The 18088-nt window shown below is 48.9% G+C and overlaps 2 protein-coding genes across 2 annotated transcripts in view; both read left to right on the top strand.

The window, feature by feature from the left end:
* The window catches only part of EPC2 (enhancer of polycomb homolog 2), a 42892-nt gene extending 34786 nt beyond the window's left edge, over positions 1 to 8106 (top strand). The window contains exons 11-14 of the mRNA XM_054070348.1: positions 1365 to 1501; positions 3235 to 3397; positions 5761 to 6094; positions 6846 to 8106. Of these exons, the coding sequence (XP_053926323.1) occupies positions 1365 to 1501; positions 3235 to 3397; positions 5761 to 6094; positions 6846 to 6918 (707 nt within the window). The 3' untranslated portion in view covers positions 6919 to 8106. The remainder of the gene's footprint in view (positions 1 to 1364; positions 1502 to 3234; positions 3398 to 5760; positions 6095 to 6845) is intronic.
* A 7687-nt stretch (positions 8107 to 15793) lies between these two features.
* KIF5C (kinesin family member 5C) overlaps positions 15794 to 18088 on the top strand; it is an 86174-nt gene continuing 83879 nt past the window's right edge. Inside the window, exon 1 of the mRNA XM_009560074.2 lies at positions 15794 to 16017. Within this exon, the coding sequence (XP_009558369.1) occupies positions 15892 to 16017 (126 nt within the window). The 5' untranslated portion in view covers positions 15794 to 15891. The remainder of the gene's footprint in view (positions 16018 to 18088) is intronic.

The following is an 18088-nucleotide window of genomic DNA, read 5'->3' as shown; positions in this document are numbered from 1 at the left end:
CGATTATTCTAGTACTGAGGTCATCTCCCCTGTACCTGGTAACAGCCTTTCATGACTTTGTGGTCTGCGTCAAACCAAGAAGGAAGGGAGATTGAGAGCATCGGACTGACCTTTAGGCTGAGCTGAGTGGAGCTCTGGTGTAGAGGCTGCACTCTGCCTTACGTCTTTACCATGGTCCATGCGGCTTTGAGTTGAGATGAACCCCTCTGCGCTGCAGACCAATAACAGCTTATCTAAACGCAGTTTAGGGTTTTGCTTTGTGCCATAGAAGCTTGTTATAAAACATCTTCCCATAAAACAAAAGCACGTTCTGGAATTTGTTGCCTTAGAACTTAAAAAAGAAATGCATACATGTGTAATGTTCCGTAATGCTGATCTTGGCTCTGCTGCCTTTAGCAGTGCAATAAAGTTTTGAGATCTTACTAGGTTGAGCTGGCTGAACTTTGAGTTAAATGCTTGTAGCCATAGCCAGGAGTCTTCACAAGAAGAACAAAGTACAGCTAAACACGAAATAAATTTGACTTTACCACCTGTTGGAAATGATAATAAAGTCCCTAGAATCGAACAGGAGTAGCTGTATAAGTCATTGGATTTCTCAGTGCCCTCCTAGCGTGCATGGTTGGACCCTGCCTCAATAATGTAGCAGTAGAGAAGAAGTTTCAGTACCAGTTCCTAAACAATCACAGCCTCAGTTTTGGTATTTATCCTGCATGGAATTTCAGGACAACCGCACCTACTAGAGCCAGTAAGTGAGAGCCGTTTACTGAGCGTCAGACCTGGCGATCAGCTTTGTTGTGTATCAGTGTGTAGCCCTTTCAGGTGAGGTTGGTATAATGTGTGTAAGCCATTTAAACATCCAAATCCTCGTTGTGCTGCTGAAGTAGTCATTCTCGACTGCCCGTGCTTCCCTTACAGAGCCTGTTGTTGTGTCAGAAAAAGGAACAACAATAAGGGACTGTAGGAAGGAAAGCTGTACAGGAATAAATGTACTGGCAGAGGGAGATGCTCAGCCCAGTGTCCTTCGTCCTCAGCTTGGATTTTTAGGACATGCTTGTTTTATGCAAGCCAGGAAGATAACTTCTTTAAGCTTCTGCTTAAAGCTACTGAGGAGAAAACTAACTGCATAAAAGCAATGAAAGTTGTGAATCCTCTTGTTATAAGTTGATTCAATGCTAAAAGCACACACCGTACAAATTTAGCTTGGTCTCTCCTGTATGTAAGAGTATGTGAAGATGTTTGCAGCCTCTAACACAGTGTACGTTGTCTCCAACAACTTGTATCCCACACGGATGCACTGTTGTGGTTTAGATGTATTTAGCTTTGTGCCAGTGTGTTTAACAGCAGCTTCTCTTTCTTTTCTCTAGTAACAGGGGGTATCACGGAGGAGCAATTTCAGACACATCAACAGCAGCTAGTTCAGATGCAGAGGCAACAACTTGCTCAGCTTCAGCAGAAACAGCAATCTCAGCATTCCTCACAACAGACGCATCCGAAAGCACAGGTAACACACTTTAAATGTTGTCATATGCTGATAATCTTCCTTTTTGCTTACTGTATTTTTCATCTCTTACATTCTCAATATGACATCTCAGTAAATATGTTACATTTTACAATGAATGTAAAATGGGTTTTGTTGAGATGCTTTTCCAGTTTCCTGTATCGTGTCCAGGAGACAACGCTGTAGAAAGTACAGAGACCTTCATCCAATTATTCTGTTTGAAATGAGACTGTTTTGACTTTCAAGGTCAAAATATATTGGGAGTTTTTTGAAGTTGTATATCCTGGCTGTGTTTTAAAAGCTGAGTGAGAGACTTCATATTCTAATGTGTTGGTTGCATCCACAGAGTAGGTCAGTGCAGAAACACGCAGTGCTCTGTTGAGCCATCGTATCCTCAGTGGCTTTGTGCTTTGTGAGGTATGTTCAGGGAGCAGTAAAAGTTGGTTTCTGAAAAGAAAACCAGTTGTATATATTTGATCCCTTCCCTAACCCAGGTGTGACCACTCCCATCTTCTGAACATTTTTTCCCCTGTAATGCCTTGCAAGGGAAGATTGTCTGTTTTTCTGTCAAGCTTGATTTCTGTTAGTTTCTTACGGAGAAAATATAAAAGTTGTTGCTGTTGTCTATTACTGGGAGAACTTATTTTACTTTGAGTACATTATATCTAATTGCCAGTGCTGTTTGTCCCTTCTCCTCAGTGTTTTCTACTTGAGTTAATCAGGGATTCTGTATTGGCAGTTACTGGGTATGTCTTTTTGTAAGTGTAAAAATCCAACAGTAGAATATTTAAACAGAAGCAATGAATTTTTTATATTTAAGACACTCTGTGTCTATAGAAATTCATTTTCTTAGCTAATATAAATGGAAATGGGAGAGTGATATCTTCAGCTGTTGCAGAGTGTCCTTCCAGTAGCCACTGTTCTTTCAGAGAGACTGGTCTAATAGCAGATGTGTGCTTCTGGAATGTAGTGGGTGCGGATGCAGGGATGCAAATTGCTCCGGGAGGATGAGTGCACCATAAATACTGAAAAATCCTTAGACTTAGACTTGCAGAACGGAGAAGGAAACTTAAGGCATCATTGTTTTCTTAGAGTAAATCTCAAATGTATAGAATCGTGGAATGGGTTGGGTTGGAAGGGACCTCAAAGCCCATCCAGTTCCAGCCCCTGCCACGGACAGGGACACCTCCCACTGGATCAGGGGCTCCAAGCCCCATCCAACCTGGCCTGGAACCCCTCCAGGAATGGGGCAGCCACCACTGCTCTGGGCACCCTGGGCCAGGGCCTCCCCACTCTCACAGGAAGATATTTCTCCCCAAGATCTCATCTCGGTCTCCCCTCTTTCAGCTTAAAACCCTTCCCCATCCTATCGTTGCGCTCCCAGATCAAGAGTCGATCCACAGTTTTTAAGTACTGGGAGCTGCACTAAGGTCTCCCCAGAGCCTTCACTTCCCCAGGCTGAAGAGCGCATCATGGAAGTGATCTCTTATGCCAAGAACGGCATTTGCCATTGGCTGACTTGGGGAGGACTCACTCCACGCTCGTTTGGACACTAATTTCAACTTTTCATCAGGCTTGTGATTCAGAAATATTTAATATTACGGTGCATTAGATCCCATTTAGAAGGTGTATTTCTTTATTTGCTGACAATTGTGCGTCATAGCAATCCTAATGTTGTATTTAATATTTTACTTGGATAATTCTAAAGAAAAGCTTTGTTTTCATGTTCCCTGCAGGGCTCCAGCACCTCTGACTGCATGTCAAAAACCCTCGATTCAGCCAGCGCCCACTTTGCTGCATCCGCAGTGGTCAGTGCCCCTGCTCCCAGTCGCAGTGAGGTTCCGAAGGAGCAGAACGCCAGCCACAACAACAACATTAATGGTGTCGTCCAGCCTTCAGGTGAGGATTTCTTACAACTTCCCAGTCTAGCGTGGGCTGCGTCAACTGATCTTATTTCAGACTTCTAAAATATAATAACCAAAATTAAAAAAATAGATATATTAATCGTGGTAGTTTTAGACATTGTTCTTTAGGTAGGTGCCATGGCAGGTGGATGAGGTTAGTATGGTAATAAAACGCCAAATGCTTTTCTACACTGGCAAATCATTGTTTCTGTTGTATTTTCTAGGCTTTTAACTTTTTGATCATCTGTTATGATCAAAAGTGTGACAGCATTGTAAAAACAATGTGACTGTGCAATTTAAAAAAAATCAATTGCTTAAACCATTAAGCGCTTTGAGAAGGAAATAGAAAAGCTGTTACATTATTTGGTCATTATCTCACTTGTGTATTCGTGCAAAACCATATGAATCAACTCCTCCCGGCAGTTCTTTTGATATTACTGTAAGTTTCAGCTTTCATTGCATTTAAAGTTCCTCCCAAATGCAGGCAGGAGCGGGGATGTGGCATTCCCTGCATTTCCCACTCCTCTCTGAACCAGGAGGCAGCAATGCCGGCTGGGCTGGCGCAGCAGCCGCATTGCTGAAAGAGAAATGTCATTTGGAATTGGAGCGCTATAACAAATAAAAGGCTTTTAGAGTAATTCCCTGTTTTAACAGCTAATGATGTGATTAGTTTTATAGACCTTCTGCCAGACTGGGTTAATGAGAATATGAAATGAATAGAGAGAAGGGAAAAACCACAACAGAATAAAATCAATATACTGGAACAGTTCCAGGAAAGAAAGAGATCTGTGTATAATTCTGAGACCCGATCTGAGAGGGGAATGTTTTGAGGGGTATAAGATTGGGCATGTGGTAGAGTACATGGCTTTATGATCGATTGAGAGCCATTGCAAATATCATGCATAGATATCATGCATAGATATCATGCATGTAAAATAAGACTTGTATTGCCGTTGGAAAGCTGAAAGTGGCACCAATGTGAAAGAGTGAATCCTATAGAGGACGGGAAGATTTGTACATTAGAAAATGTTAGCTGAAAGCAGAATTTCTTTCAGGAATAAGAATCTGTGAAAGATGTGATTTGAGAACCTCTGGTTTGAATAAATGCTGAGCAACCTGTTGTTTCTCACAACTCGGCCTGCGAACAGAGCTCTGCAGCATAATCTGAAGGGAGTTTTCTGCTTTGCTTAGTCTGAAATCCCTAGTTTTGCTGCTTGAGGCAAACCGATCCCCAGAACCTCTTTATGTTGCAAGTGAAACAAGGCAGGAAGTGATGAAGTGATGAGGAGCGTCGGGGTTTGGCTTCACAGTCGGTCTCCAGGGCTGCCCAGCTCGGCCGTTCCCCATACGTTTTAAGGGGAATGTTGCCCCTTTTATTGAAGGCACTTGTCCTGGTTCAGCCCCAGCCTAACCAATTTTGACAGCTAAAACCAAGCAGTTGGGCTCCCAATTCTCTTCCCTCCAACCCCCAGGGAAAGGGAAACGAGAGGAAGACACTTGTGGGTTGGAAACTAAAACTACAGCTTTAATGAGATAATAAGGGGGGGGGGGAATAATAACTTAAATTATATACGTATATATGAAATCATGCCCCCTCCCCTCGCTGACCGCATCCCCAGAGCAGAGCAGATGCTACAGAGCAGACACGAGGGGAAGGGTCTGAGGCTGGGAGGGAGCTGGGCTGAGGAACTGGGTTCAGGGCAAACAGACAGGCGAGGTACTCACTGGCTGTTGGTCATCGAAGACGAGAGCGAGATTCTCATGATCCCTCAGTTTTATCCCGAGTGTGACGTGTATGGGATGGAATCCTCTGCTGGTCAGATTGGGGTCACCTCTCCTGTCTGCCCCTCCCTGCAGGGGCTGCCTTTTTTGCCCCTTTGACTTGGGCTCCACCAGCTCGAGGATCACCTTGGTTCCTAGAGGAATAAGCACAAGCACTGGCTTTTCTGCATCCCAGTGCCCCGTGTGATCAGTTCTAGACGGAAACAGTGTCTGAAAAACATGCAGTGAACTGTCAGAAAATGAAGTTACTTAGACAAGACCCAGCTAAAGGCAGAAACTACTTCAGTTCAAACCACAACAGTACCCAAAATGAGGTGATCAAGTCAGGCAGTGTCAAACTTCTTTGTCATACAGTAACTTCTTCCACTTTCTGATGCTCTTGTGAATGAAAAAAATCCATGATATGTTTCTAATGTTATCTAGAAATATTCATAAATGGTTATGTTTTGTGAATCTTTAAAAAACGGATTGTGCACAGCTCCAGTGACGCATACACCAAGAGCCCTGGGGTTAACCTTTGGCTTTTAACCTAAGGAATGGCGTGTTTTTAACGAACTATGTTTTATTTTGTAATAGGAACTTCCAGAACTTTGTACTCCACCAACATGGCTTTATCATCCAGCCCAGGGATCTCAGCTGTACAGCTCGTAAGGACAGTTGGCCACACCACCACAAACCACTTAATCCCAGCCTTGTGCACAAGCAGCCCTCAAACGCTTCCCATGAACAATTCTTGCCTGACGAACGCAGTGCACCTCAACAACGTCAGTGTTGTTTCTCCAGTCAATGTGCACATCAACACAAGGACTTCAGCCCCGTCGCCAACAGCCTTAAAACTCGCCACAGTTGCTGCCAGCATGGACAGAGTGCCAAAGGTAACTCCGAGCAGTGCCATCAGCAGTATAGCAAGGTAAGCATCCAGCAGCTTCAACTTACACTTGCGCTGTATGAACGGCTCCAGAGATGGGCCCGGCTCTGCACTAGAATAGAATTACACAGCCACGGAATCGTTTGGGTTGGAAGGGACCTCAAAGCCCATCCAGTTCCACCCTCCAGCCACGGGTGGGGACACATCCTACTGGATCGAGTTGCTCCAAGCCCCATCCAACCTGGCCTGGAACCCCTCCAGGGATGGGGCAGCCCCCACTGCTCTGGGCAACCTGGGCCTGTCCAACCTGAATCTTGCCCCTTCCAATTTATAGCCATTCCCCCTTATCCTATCACTCCAGGCCCTTGTACAAAGCCCCTCCCCAGCTTTCCCAGAGCCCCTTTCAGCACTGGAAGCTGCTCTGAGGTCTCCCTGGAGCCTTCTCTTCTCCAGGCTGAACAACTCCAGCTCTCTCAGCCTGTCCTCATACGGGAGGTGCTCCAGCCCTTGGATCAGCGTTGTGGCCTCTTATAGACCTGTTCCAGCAGTTCTATAGCCTTACGTTGGGGATTCCAGAAGAGGCCACGGGACTCTGGGTGGAGACTGCACTGTTAGGGAATAAAAACCATTCTGAAAGGCCAGTGTTCAGTTGTACATAATCTGTGTATGTGTTAAGGATGTTCCCTGAGCCAGGTGACAGCTGTGAGAATCCACAGCGCACGTAAGAAATTAAAGCTGGATAAAGCAGCCCTGCTTTTCTACCTCTAACCATTGACCGTTTCTGTTCTTGCAGAGAGAACCACGAACCAGAACGCCTGGGTTTGAATGGCATAGCAGAGACAACAGTCGCCATGGAGGTGACATAACCTCAGACCGGGGTCTCAGCCTGTGCGAACGGCAGAGTCGTTTATATTCCGACTGAATGCAAACCGCAGCGCTCTGTGGGGCACAGAGAACTGAAACGGACCTAAAAGGACTATCGCTATATCGTGTATCGTCGATATATAATGTAAATTTTGTAAAATTGGGGAAATCACTACCTTGTAAAATAGTTTATTTGTATCATCAATATTATTTCTGTTACTTGAATAGTAGATATTCATCATCATGCTTTTGCACTTGAATTTGCAACTGAATGGATTAAAAAATAATTCTTTAATGGGATCATGAGCATGAAATGGGATCCTGCATCACTTGTTTTAACTATTTATTTTGCCATGTTTACATTTTGTATCTTGTACAAATAAATCCAACTTTGTGTCTAAAAAAAAAAAAGAAAAAAGGTAAAGATTCATAGCTAGGAAACAAAATTCTTGTAATTTTTTTCTAAAGGAAATGTAAAGTTTTCACTTGGTTCATTTTGTTTCACAATTTGACTAGATGGACTTTTTGGTAAATACTTTAGTGGCATTTCACTGTCAAATATGAAGTTCAAGGCAAAATAGTATTTTCTATTACCGTGCAGGGGAAAGGGATGGATCGATACATGCAAATTTAATGTAGTAACTCACTTTTTCCATATATTTTGAATGTATATTTCTATTTATAATACCAGTTTATAAAAAATAATTACACAGGACAAAAAAAAAACAAACGGACTAGGGAAATTATGCGTGTCGCACGCGTAAAACTGTGCAGATACGAGAACATTTTCACCCGATTCCATTTTATCCGAAGACTGCGCATTTTAACCGGCTTTAAAACTGTAACACAACCACGTAAAGGATATTTTACCAGGTATGTATTGCGTTCTATATCATTGCAATAATTAATTATTGGATGTCGAGCTATCGAGCCATCCCAGGCGGTTGGGGGGGAGGGAGGGTTGTGGCAAGATTGTCTTTTCAATTTGGGCGCGTTTTCCTGTGGCTACAAGGCAAGTAACGGGTTGGAAAAAGTCTGACTGTAAGCGTTGGACACCTTCGTAGCGTAGTGTTTTAGTGACTTTTTTTATACGGTTCTTGTAAATTAGATACGTGTAGTGGTGTTTCCGGATGTTTGTTTATGCACTAGTTCAGACAACTTTCCCTGTTACTTGTTCTTGGTAAGTGAAACCTGCAGGGAAATAAAAATACATATCAAAACATGGACACGTCGCCTATGTGGTTATTTCACAGCGTGCAAGTGGATTTTGGAGGACTTTAATGCTCTCTCCACGGTTTTGACCACAGCACGTGTACTTTTATCCAAGAGGTTTCGGTTCCTGTGATCGTTTGCTGTGCTTATAAGATGCAGTAGGGGGGAGATGGCCTGGGAGCTGGGAATGACCAGGATGAGTTTCTTGTTCTGCCAAAGAATGTGCAGGTATTACCTTGGGTGGATCATCTGGATTTCATAGAATCATGGAATGGTTTGGCTTGGAAGGGACCTTAAAGCCCATCCAGTTCCACCCCCTGCCATGGGCAGGGACACCTCCCATGGGATCAGGTTGCTCCAAGCCCCACCCGTCCCTGTCTCTGTCAGATACAATTTCTCTGTATGTCGTCAGTGCATTTTTCCTCATGGCGTTTTATATAAAACAGCGATTTCAGTGTCAGTTGTGGTGAAACATGTTTTGTCTTATGTAAAATAATAGAATAGTCTGGGTTGGAAGGGACCTTAAAGATCACCTATTCCCAACCCCTGCGATCCCGCAAGATAGAAGTTACTGTAACAGGACCCTGGCAGAGCTGTCAATACTGGGAGTTTGTCAGAAACTCAGCTCTCTCAAATTAACTGGTTTTGCTTAATGATTGCTTTCTTTCCATTCAGTTGAACTCCCCCAGGAAAGGTGAGAATAGATTGTGAGCTGAGAGTAGAGTCAGAGGAGCCTGTGGCCCTTGGGCATTGCTGCCCCGGTCGGGAAGGGTGCAATGGCAGCATCGGGGCTGTCGGCACGAGGCAAACACATTCTGCTCTGTTGCTCTTCCTGCCCTCACCGGAATCGCTGCTGCCTGGTCAATGGTTCTTTATGTGTGCACGATCTCTTCACGCATGTCTGAGGTTGTAGAAGCGGGCTCGCTCCTGGGAGTGGCTGTGGTCAATGCAGGCTGGAGTGTGAGTGAATTCTCTTTGCAAGGACAATTGTTGCAGAATTGAATCTGAGAAAGAAAAAAGTTATTCTCTTTGACGCATAAAAGTAATGCGGCTTCTCTAACTACTGCTAGAAGGGCATGGAGTGATAGGATGAGGGGGAATGGCTGTAAATTGGACAGGGGAAGGGTTAGATTAGACGTTAGGAGGAAATGCTTCACAGTGAGGGTGGGGAGGCCCTGGCCCAGGGTGCCCAGAGCAGTGGGGGCTGCCCCATCCCTGGAGGGGTTCCAGGCCAGGTTGGATGGGGCTTGGAGCCCCTCATCCAGTGGGAGGTGTCCCTGCCCATGGCAGGGGTGGGACTGGATGGGTCTTAGGATCTCTTCCAATACAAACCATTCAGCAATTCCATGATCCTGTGTATCTGCAGTAGGATTGGAACAGAGATTGTTTATTACCAGGGAATGTTGTTTGGGTACGATTGTTGTAGGCGGTTTATCTCCAGCAATTTATGTTTGACCTCTAATGGATATTGAAGATACATTTCTGCACTGGAAGGGCTGTCAGGCCCTGGCGGGGGCTGCCCAGGGCAGTAGTGGAGTCTCCATCCTTGAAGGGATTTAAAAGCCGTATGAATGTGATGTCCTTGGGACAGGGTTTGGTGGTGGAGCTGGCAGTGCTGGGCTGACAGTTGGAGTTGATGATCTTAAAGGTCTTTTCCAACCTAAACAATTCTGTGATTCTCTGTTCTGTGATTAATGGGGCAGAAGACGATCGACTGTCCATGGCTGTGTGCAACGAATCGTTCTCCTTTCCAAACTCCAGCAGCACAGACCGATTCTTGATAGAGATGCAATGGGTAACTTGGGAACAAGGCTTGGCTTCGGTGAGCTGCGCTGCAGCCTCGTCTGGCCCCAGGGACAGGCTGGTGGCAGCTGGCTGTGAACCGAGGGCAGCCTGACGCTCGCTTTCCCACCACCCCAGTTACCGCTTCACTGACTCTTCCTGCATTAATGTTATTTCGCTGAATCCTGCCCTGGGGACGGAGCGATGCTGAAAATAACATCATCCCCCGTCTTCCTGGTGATGATCTGATGAGACTCATCGCCAGCTTGGTAAGTGACACCAGAAGATGGCATCATCTGCCTGCAATGCTGTTTAACTCTTTCTGGATCTGCATGCCTAAAGGTGAGGGGGTTTGACAATGGACATGTTCTTCCTCACAACGAAATTCAGTGTAGAGGCTTTGTGTTTTGGGGTTGTGTATTTTTTTTGTGGGTTCAGGGCTTTGTTCACTTGATTGGGAGTTCTTTGATTGCTTTATAGCTTCCTCTAATTAAGGCAGGCATAGCTTCCCTCTCCCCCAAGTTACAGTCCTTTCTCTTGAGTTATTTATTGAGTAAGGAACTTGGAAAAACATTTTGAGTATTGAGTCATAGCCTGAAACGTTTTTGTTTTATACAAAGTGGTAAAAATCGATTTACTTATTTTTAGCAAACCCGTTTTTTCCAGGTGGGCTGACACAATCTACATGACAAGGCGTGATGTGAATAATTCATATGAAGACGGAGATTTATGTGTGTACTTAACGTACTTACATAACTTCAGAGTAAGCATTTATTGAAGTGTTTTGCCAATCAGAAGCAATAGGTGCTTTTTGGCTCCCTTAGCGTGGCCCAAATGCTCTCTGACGGAGCATCCTTTGACCAGTAGTGTTGGTTCCAAATCTGACCTTGCTGTGGGAGGGGGAGATGGGAACCCCTGCGGCCGTTGATCACTGAACAAATCATGACCTGTCTGATCAAACAAAAGGTGCTTCTGGGGACCAGGGATCCTATACATTTGCTATTATATTGTCCCTTTACCTGGACAAGTGGTCTCATAGCTCAGGCTCTCCTGAACCACAGTGATGTCTCCTTGCCCTTGGTGACGCACGGCTATGCAGGTTAGAGCCTGTCTGTGTCTCAGTTCCTCCTCACTGCCTGCTCAGCACTTTTTAGTTCCTTTTGTTGCCTATTCTTCAGTCTGTGCCTTCCTTTATTTACTTTTATTCCTCTTAAACACTTTTGGAAATGCTTTCCCTGATACACTCCTAACAGCGTCTCCTGCTGTTTTGGTGACACGAACAATCCCTGATGTTTGAAATCACTTTTTGTCTTGGGGATCCCAACCCTTTACCCAAAGAAGTACCTCAGCACTGACAACACAGGCATAACAGCAAATCTGATCTCGATTGCCACAGCTGAGATGCCAGGATCCATGGAATCAACATTAAAGCCTTTCTCCCCGCTGGTAAGTTGCTCACTTGGCCCGTTCTGGTGTTTGTTCACGGCACCGAATTTTTAAAGACACTAGAAATTCAGCCCTTTTATTCTTTCTTGGCCCCAAAGCTCGTTCCTGCACCCCAAAAGCAATGAAAGGAAGCAATGTTCTTTTGGATAGCAGATTGGTTTTTTCATTTCTGAAATGCTCAGGTGTCGGTTCTGTGGGACCAACCTCTCTATGAGGATCCACATTTTGCTCTTGTTCAGGGCTTCCATCACATGTCCTCACCTTGGCTTTCCTGCAGGCTGAACAGTGGGGTTACATCGACAACTCATCCAGAGAGAAACAGCATCCCATCGCTCTCTTATGACTGTCCCTCAGCACCCCAGGCTCGGAGAAGGGGATTTGTTGTTCCTTTAGGAGATCTCCAGCATCCCAGGCTGTTGAGTGAACCGTGCCAGCTGCGGATAGCTCAGCCTGAGAACTTCTTCAGGAACAATCAGAATTTGCACTCAAACCGTGTCTAATCTGCCTGGGTGATTTAAACCGTGGCTCGGTGTCTAGCTGGAGAACTTGCCCCATTGTCGAAGGAAAATGGGATGACATCAAGGTTTGCTTTCTTTTACCTTTATAGTACCAATGGGAAGAAGATTCTATTATGGCTCTGAGGAGACCTTATAACGACCTTCCAGTACCTGAAGGGGCTACAAGAAAGCCGGAGAGGGGCTGTTCACAAAGGATTGGAGTGACAGGACGAGGGGAAGTGGGTATAAACTGGAGATGGGCAGATTTAGATTAGACATAAGGAGGAATTTCTTCACTATGAGAGTGGTGAGGCCCTGGAACAGGTTGGCCAGAGAAGTTGTGGCTGCCCCATCCCTGGAGGGGTTCAAGACCAGGCTGGATGGGGCTTTGAGCAACCTGATCCAGTGGGATGTGTCCCTGCTTATCACCGGTTGGGGGGGTGGTGGAACTGGATGGGCTTTAAGGTCCCTTCCAACTCAAACTATTCTATGATTCTATATGTTCTGCTGCTCTGTAGCTCAAAAAAGCCGAGTGTAGCTGTGGAGTTGTTTTTTCTAAGTATACAATCTGAGAAAAGCAATGCCTTCAGGAATGAAAGCAGTTATTAATGACAATGCATAGGATTGCAACAGCAGAGTACGACTGCTTTTCTGCATCTTGATAGTTCATGTCTTACATGAAGCAATTTCCCAGTAAACAGTAAATCATCCCTTCCATCAGGCATCCAGAACAGCCTGGAAGAAGCTCACAAGTTCTAGGAGGTTCTGATTGCTCCTGAATCTGCCTGAAAACTAATGTTCCTACTGGGCTGCTTAACTTGCTAATCTGCTAATAAGTAGTAAAAGCGGCAGCTTTGTGATGGTATTGTCTACAATAGAGAGAATGCAATATTGCTGGTGACAAAACTGAGGGGAAGAGATGGCTCTTCAATGCTTTCTTCTCGATTGCAGATTATAACAACTCTAATAAGAGAAGAGAGGTTTGCCTATCTTGCTCCAAAATGAGCCCTTGATAATGGAGAAAAAAGAGGATTAATTCATCGAAACAGTTGTCTTTTATGACTAAGCCCCTACTTGTCATGACTTTATGAATTTGCTATTCAGCAAATTTGCCTGAAACATAAGAGGGAATAAAAGGGCTGAATAATTGGTAATCCACAGGAATAAATCACATTATGTAATAATGTCTTATCACATGCTGCACATTGCTAACCCTCCCTTGTGCAATGGCTTTGTAACCAGCCTGCTTTTGTCCCACCCACGCCAGGTAATGGGGACAACCACTGTGGCTAGAAGAAAGGGGAACGAACCTCTGTGGAAGCGCTGAAGAACCAGTCATACAATCTTTAAGGTTAGAAAAAGACTCCTGAGATCATGAAGTCCAATCATCAGGTGGCCAGTCATTGAGTCCAACCATCCAACCACCCCTGTAGGACTGGGGCTAATCTAATGAAACTAGTCCATGGAGGAAACCAGTTCCACAAACTGTTTGGAGTTGAAGTATACGGACTGTGTAACTTTCCAGAGGACATCAGCGGTTGCCGTCTTCATCTTTAGGTGTCCTGGTTTCTTGCAGGGGGAAAATGATGGAGGAGGTGACCACATGTGGTACCTGAGTCCATTTCCAATACCTGGTCCAGGGAAATCAACTCGCCTGGGCATAGGGTTGGGACAGGAGACTTTTTTTAGCAGATAAAGAAGAAGTTTTGTCAGAGAGTGAAGGGGAAGGAAGAGAACAGCAATCCTGAAGCGCAGGAACAGGCTCCAGACTTTCTCTCTCCCAGACGCTGATTCACTGGCTGCAGCATGACAAACCTCTTGTAAATTTAACGAGGAACATCACCCAGACGTGCCATTGTATCTGCTCTTCCTCACAGAAAATGAGGGTAATATAATGAAGGAAAGTGCTGGCATGACATCCCAGGAATTAATATCCTTAGGCCTGCTTATAAATCTGGCTTGTGTGGGAGAAAAGGGAGCACAGGTCTTGGGTCCTTCTCTCCTTGTGCCCCTCTTGTTTTCTCTGAGAGAGCAGCAGCAGCATCTGGAAGTCTAATCCAGACAGTTACCGTTAAAAATGGAGCAGATGAGGCCAGGTGGAAACCAAATAGCTGCTCCCTGCTGTGCATTTGTTTGATACGCTGCTGATGCTGAGCACAAGCACAGCCCTCGCCCTGGCACAAGAGAGAGAACTCCAACAAATGACGAAGCCAGCCTGGTTTCTGCGGGGAGAGTTGGTGGTGGAAGGTGGCTGCGGGGCTCGGAAAGGTGGTTTTCCTTCCCTTACACGGCCCTGAGGGAAGATGTTGGGGCTGTTGGGATGGGGTTGCTGAGAGAGGCTGTTGGTGCTCCTGAGGGGAACCCTTGGGGCTGTTGTGGGGAGATGTTAGTGTTGTTAGGGTGGGGTTGCTGATGGGAGCTGTTGGGGCTGTGGTGGGGAACCATTTGGGCTGTTGTGGGGAGATGTTGGGGCCACTGGAGCCATTTCGAGTGGGCTTTTCGGGCTGTTGGCACCACTAAGGCAGCCATTGGGGCTGTTGAGGGGAGATGTTAATACTGTTGGGTTAATAATGCTGAGGGGGGAGACTTTGGGACATTTGGTGCTACTGAGGGGGCCTCTGGGGCAGCCGCTGAGGGGCCTCTGGGGCTGCTGCTGAGGGGCCTCTGGGGGGCTGCTGCTGAGGGGCCTCTGGGGCAGCTGCTGAGAGGGGCCTCTGGGGCTGCTGCTGAGGGGCCTCTGGGGGGCTGCTGCTGAGGGGCCTCTGGGGCAGCTGCTGAGAGGGGCCTCTGGGGCAGCCGCTGAGGGGCCTCTGGGGCAGCCGCTGAGGGGCCTCTGGGGCAGCAGCTGAGGGGCCTCTGGGGCAGCCGCTGAGGGGCCTCTGGGGCAGCTGAGGGGCCTCTGGGGCAGCTGCTGAGGGGCTGGTGAGGCACCTGGCACCGCAGAGGGGAGACATTGGTGCTCCTGAGCGGAGCTGTTGGGGATGTTGTGGGGAGGCGTTGCTGCTGTTGGAGTAGAGCCGCTGATGGAGCCACCGGGGCCATTGGTGGCACTGAAGGGAGCCATTGGCGTGAGCTGTTGTGGGGAGACGTTGGCGCTGGGGTGCGGCTGCTGGTTGGAGGTTTTGGGACTGTTGGTGCTGTTGTGGGTGAGAGGGAATGGCCTCAGGCTGCACCAGGGCAGGTACAGACTGGACATCAGGAAATGTTTCTTCACCAGAAGGGTTCTCAGGCCCTGGCAGAGGCTGCCCAGGGAGGGGGTGGAGTCCCCATCTCTGGAGGGGTTTAGAGGATGGGCAGATGAGGTGCTCAGGGATCGGGTTTCGCAGCGGGCAGGGGCGGTTGGGATTGATGGGCTCAAAGGTCTTTTCCAACCAAATGATTCTGGGATTGATTCTGGGTTTCTGCGGTGGATTCTGAGGTTGATTCTGGGGTTTTGGGATGCTGTGATTGACTCTGGCATGCTGTGATTGATGGATTCTGTGATGGAATCCGGGAGTCGGAGCCCGGGGCGGGGAGAGGGGGCGCCTCAGGCGCGGAGGGGGCGTGGCCACACGGGGCTGCCGTGGAGGGGCGGAGCCTCGCGTTGCGGCGGTGTAGCTCATTGGCGCGGAGGGGGCGGGACTTGGGCTGAAGGGGCGGAGCTAGATCGCGGAGGGGGCGTGGTCTAACAGTGCGTCTGTAGAGGGGCGTGGCCGAATGGAAGGGGCGGAGCCTCACTTTGCAGCTGTGGGGCTCATTGGCTCGGAGGGGGAGGGGCCAAGAGGAGGGGGGGTCAGGGTAGGAAAGGGGCGTGGCCTCGCCGAGGAGGCGGATCTTCACGGTGCACCGGCATATCCCATTGGCGCGGAATGGGCGTGGTCTCGGGGAGGGGGCGGAGCCTCGCGTTGCGGCCGCGGTCCTCGTTGCCGCGGAGGGGGCGTGGCTTGCCCGGCGGGGGTGTGGCCTCCCGCGGGGGCGGGGCCGCGCGGTCGCTGGGCGGTGGCAGCGGGGCGTCTGCGGCACCTGCCCGGCGGAGCCACCGCCCGCCCGGCCGCCGCGATGGCGGACCCCGCCGAGTGCAGCATCAAAGTGATGTGCCGGTTCCGGCCCCTCAACGAGGCCGAGATCCTGCGCGGGGACAAATTCATCCCCAAATTCAAGGGCGAGGAGACGGTGGTCATCGGGGTGAGTCTGCCGCGTCCTTCCCTGGCGCCGGCGCCCCTCCCTGCCTGCGCAGCCCTCTGCAGGTCCGGCATCCCTTCCTTCCCCCGGGCCGCACATCCCTCCCTGGGGCGTGCGGGCATCCCCGTGGGTTCAGCCTTCCTCTCTCCTCATGGCTCTCTCCCCCTCCCCGTGGGTCTAGCATCCCTCTCTACTTCGCCGTTGCTCCAGCATCCCTCTCTCCCTCCCCAGGGCCCCAGCATCCCTGCATCCCTTCCCATGGCTATAGCATCCTAGCATCCCTCCCTCCCCCCCCATGGGTCCAGCATCCCTGCATCCCTATGGCCTCTGCATCCCTCCGCATGGCCCCAGCCTCCCCCCCCCCGGTGCCCCCGCCCATTGTCCCCGCTCCGGCGGGGCTGCCCCCGTTCCCGGGGCGGGGGTGGCGCTGATGTCATGCCGGGCTCTGGGCATGCTCCGCCGCGCCCCTGCGGCACCGCCCGCCCCGAGCCGCTCCCGGCGTGCGGGGGATGCGGGGCAGCCGCGCTTGGGGTCCTGCAGCCTCTCCCCGACTCCCGCCCCGAGCTCCGCCGAGCATCCTCCCTCCCTCATTCTGGAGCTTCGCGGGGCATCCTCTCTCCTTCGTCCTGGAGCTCCAAAGGGCATCCCCTCTCTGTCGGTCTTGAGCTCCGCGGAACATCCTTTATCCCTGAGCTCTGCAGAGCTTCCTCCCTCCATCATCCCCGAGCTCCGTGGAGCATCCTCCCTCCATCATCCCTGAGTCCCATGGAGCATCCTCCCTCCCTCATCCTCGAGCTCCGTGGAGCATCCTCCCTCCATCATCCCTGAGTCCCATAGAGCATTCTCCCTCCTTCATCTTGAGGCTCCATGGGGTGTTCTCCCTCCGTCATCCCCGACCTCCGCAGGGCATCCTCCCTCCATCATCCTGGAGTTCCGCAGAGCATCCTCCCTCCTTCATCCCCAAGCTCTGTGGGTCATCCTCCCTCCTTCATGCCGGAGCTCCATCCTCCCTCCCTACCCGCGGGCCTTGTGCAGTGTCCTCTGTACCAGCAGCATCCGCAGCTCCATGCAGCTTTCCTGGCTCTGCACAGCATCGCAGCCCCTCAGGCCCCATGCAGCATCCCTGGTCCTGTACAGCATCCCCAGCATCCTTCTCTGGCCCCGTGCATCCTCCTCTATCCCACACAGCATCCCTGGCCCCACACAGCATCCCCTGTGGGTACAGAGCCCTGCCAGGCAAGACGAAGCCCCGCTGGCCCCGCATTGCCAGGCTGATGCCGGTGCCGTGGTTCCACGCGGCTGTTGGTGGGCTGTGCCGAGGCACTGATGCTGGTGGGTCCCTTCAGAACAACCGTATAAGCATTATCTGTTCAAATGACCTACGTGGAGTTTTTTCATCTTAATGATAAAAAATTAAGTAGTTTAAACATGAAATCAGTACCAACTTGTGGCAGCACATACCCAAATTGTGTTTCTCCAGGCTTGGTAAGGGGTTGGCTGTTCGCAGGCTTCGAACGCAAAAAGCGTGTGTGCACCTGAGCCTTCCGTGGTTTGGGCTGTGGCTCCTTGGCTGGTGTTGAACACGGCGCAGGACAGGAAAGGGCCTTTGCTTTCCCTTCTGGGAGCTGCGGCTTCCCAAAGTGGGTTTCCCGGTTGGGTTTGTGCTCCAGGTTCTGCTGGTGTTTGGTGGGTGTACGGAGATGACAGCGGGTGCGTGAACCTGGGTCGGGTTTGCTGTCTAACGCCCACGTTCGGCGCTTTGTTTTGTGCATTGGTCCGCTGTGTTAACTCAATAACATGATCCGTGCTGTGCTATGAGAAAGAGATCTTTAATTAATAATACAAAGAACGAGCAATTCCGTGCATGTTTTGTCTTATTAAAACCTTGAGTTTATTGGAAACTTTATTCATGGAAGTTGCACAATAGTTGTGGAAAAGCTAGGGGGAAAAAAATAGTCAATTCTGGACATAAAATGGCAAACTTGTTTTTTTTTTTATCTTAGTTTGTTTTCTGGGCGCCCAAATTAATTCTCTATATTTGAACCCACAACCAACTGCAAACTGCAGAAAGATC

Source organism: Cuculus canorus, chromosome 6, assembly GCF_017976375.1.
Source record: "Cuculus canorus isolate bCucCan1 chromosome 6, bCucCan1.pri, whole genome shotgun sequence".
In the NCBI taxonomy this organism is placed as follows: Eukaryota; Metazoa; Chordata; class Aves; order Cuculiformes; family Cuculidae; genus Cuculus; species Cuculus canorus.
The sequence above is the reverse complement of the archived record's forward strand: the minus strand, read 5'-3'. Positions and strand labels throughout refer to the sequence as shown.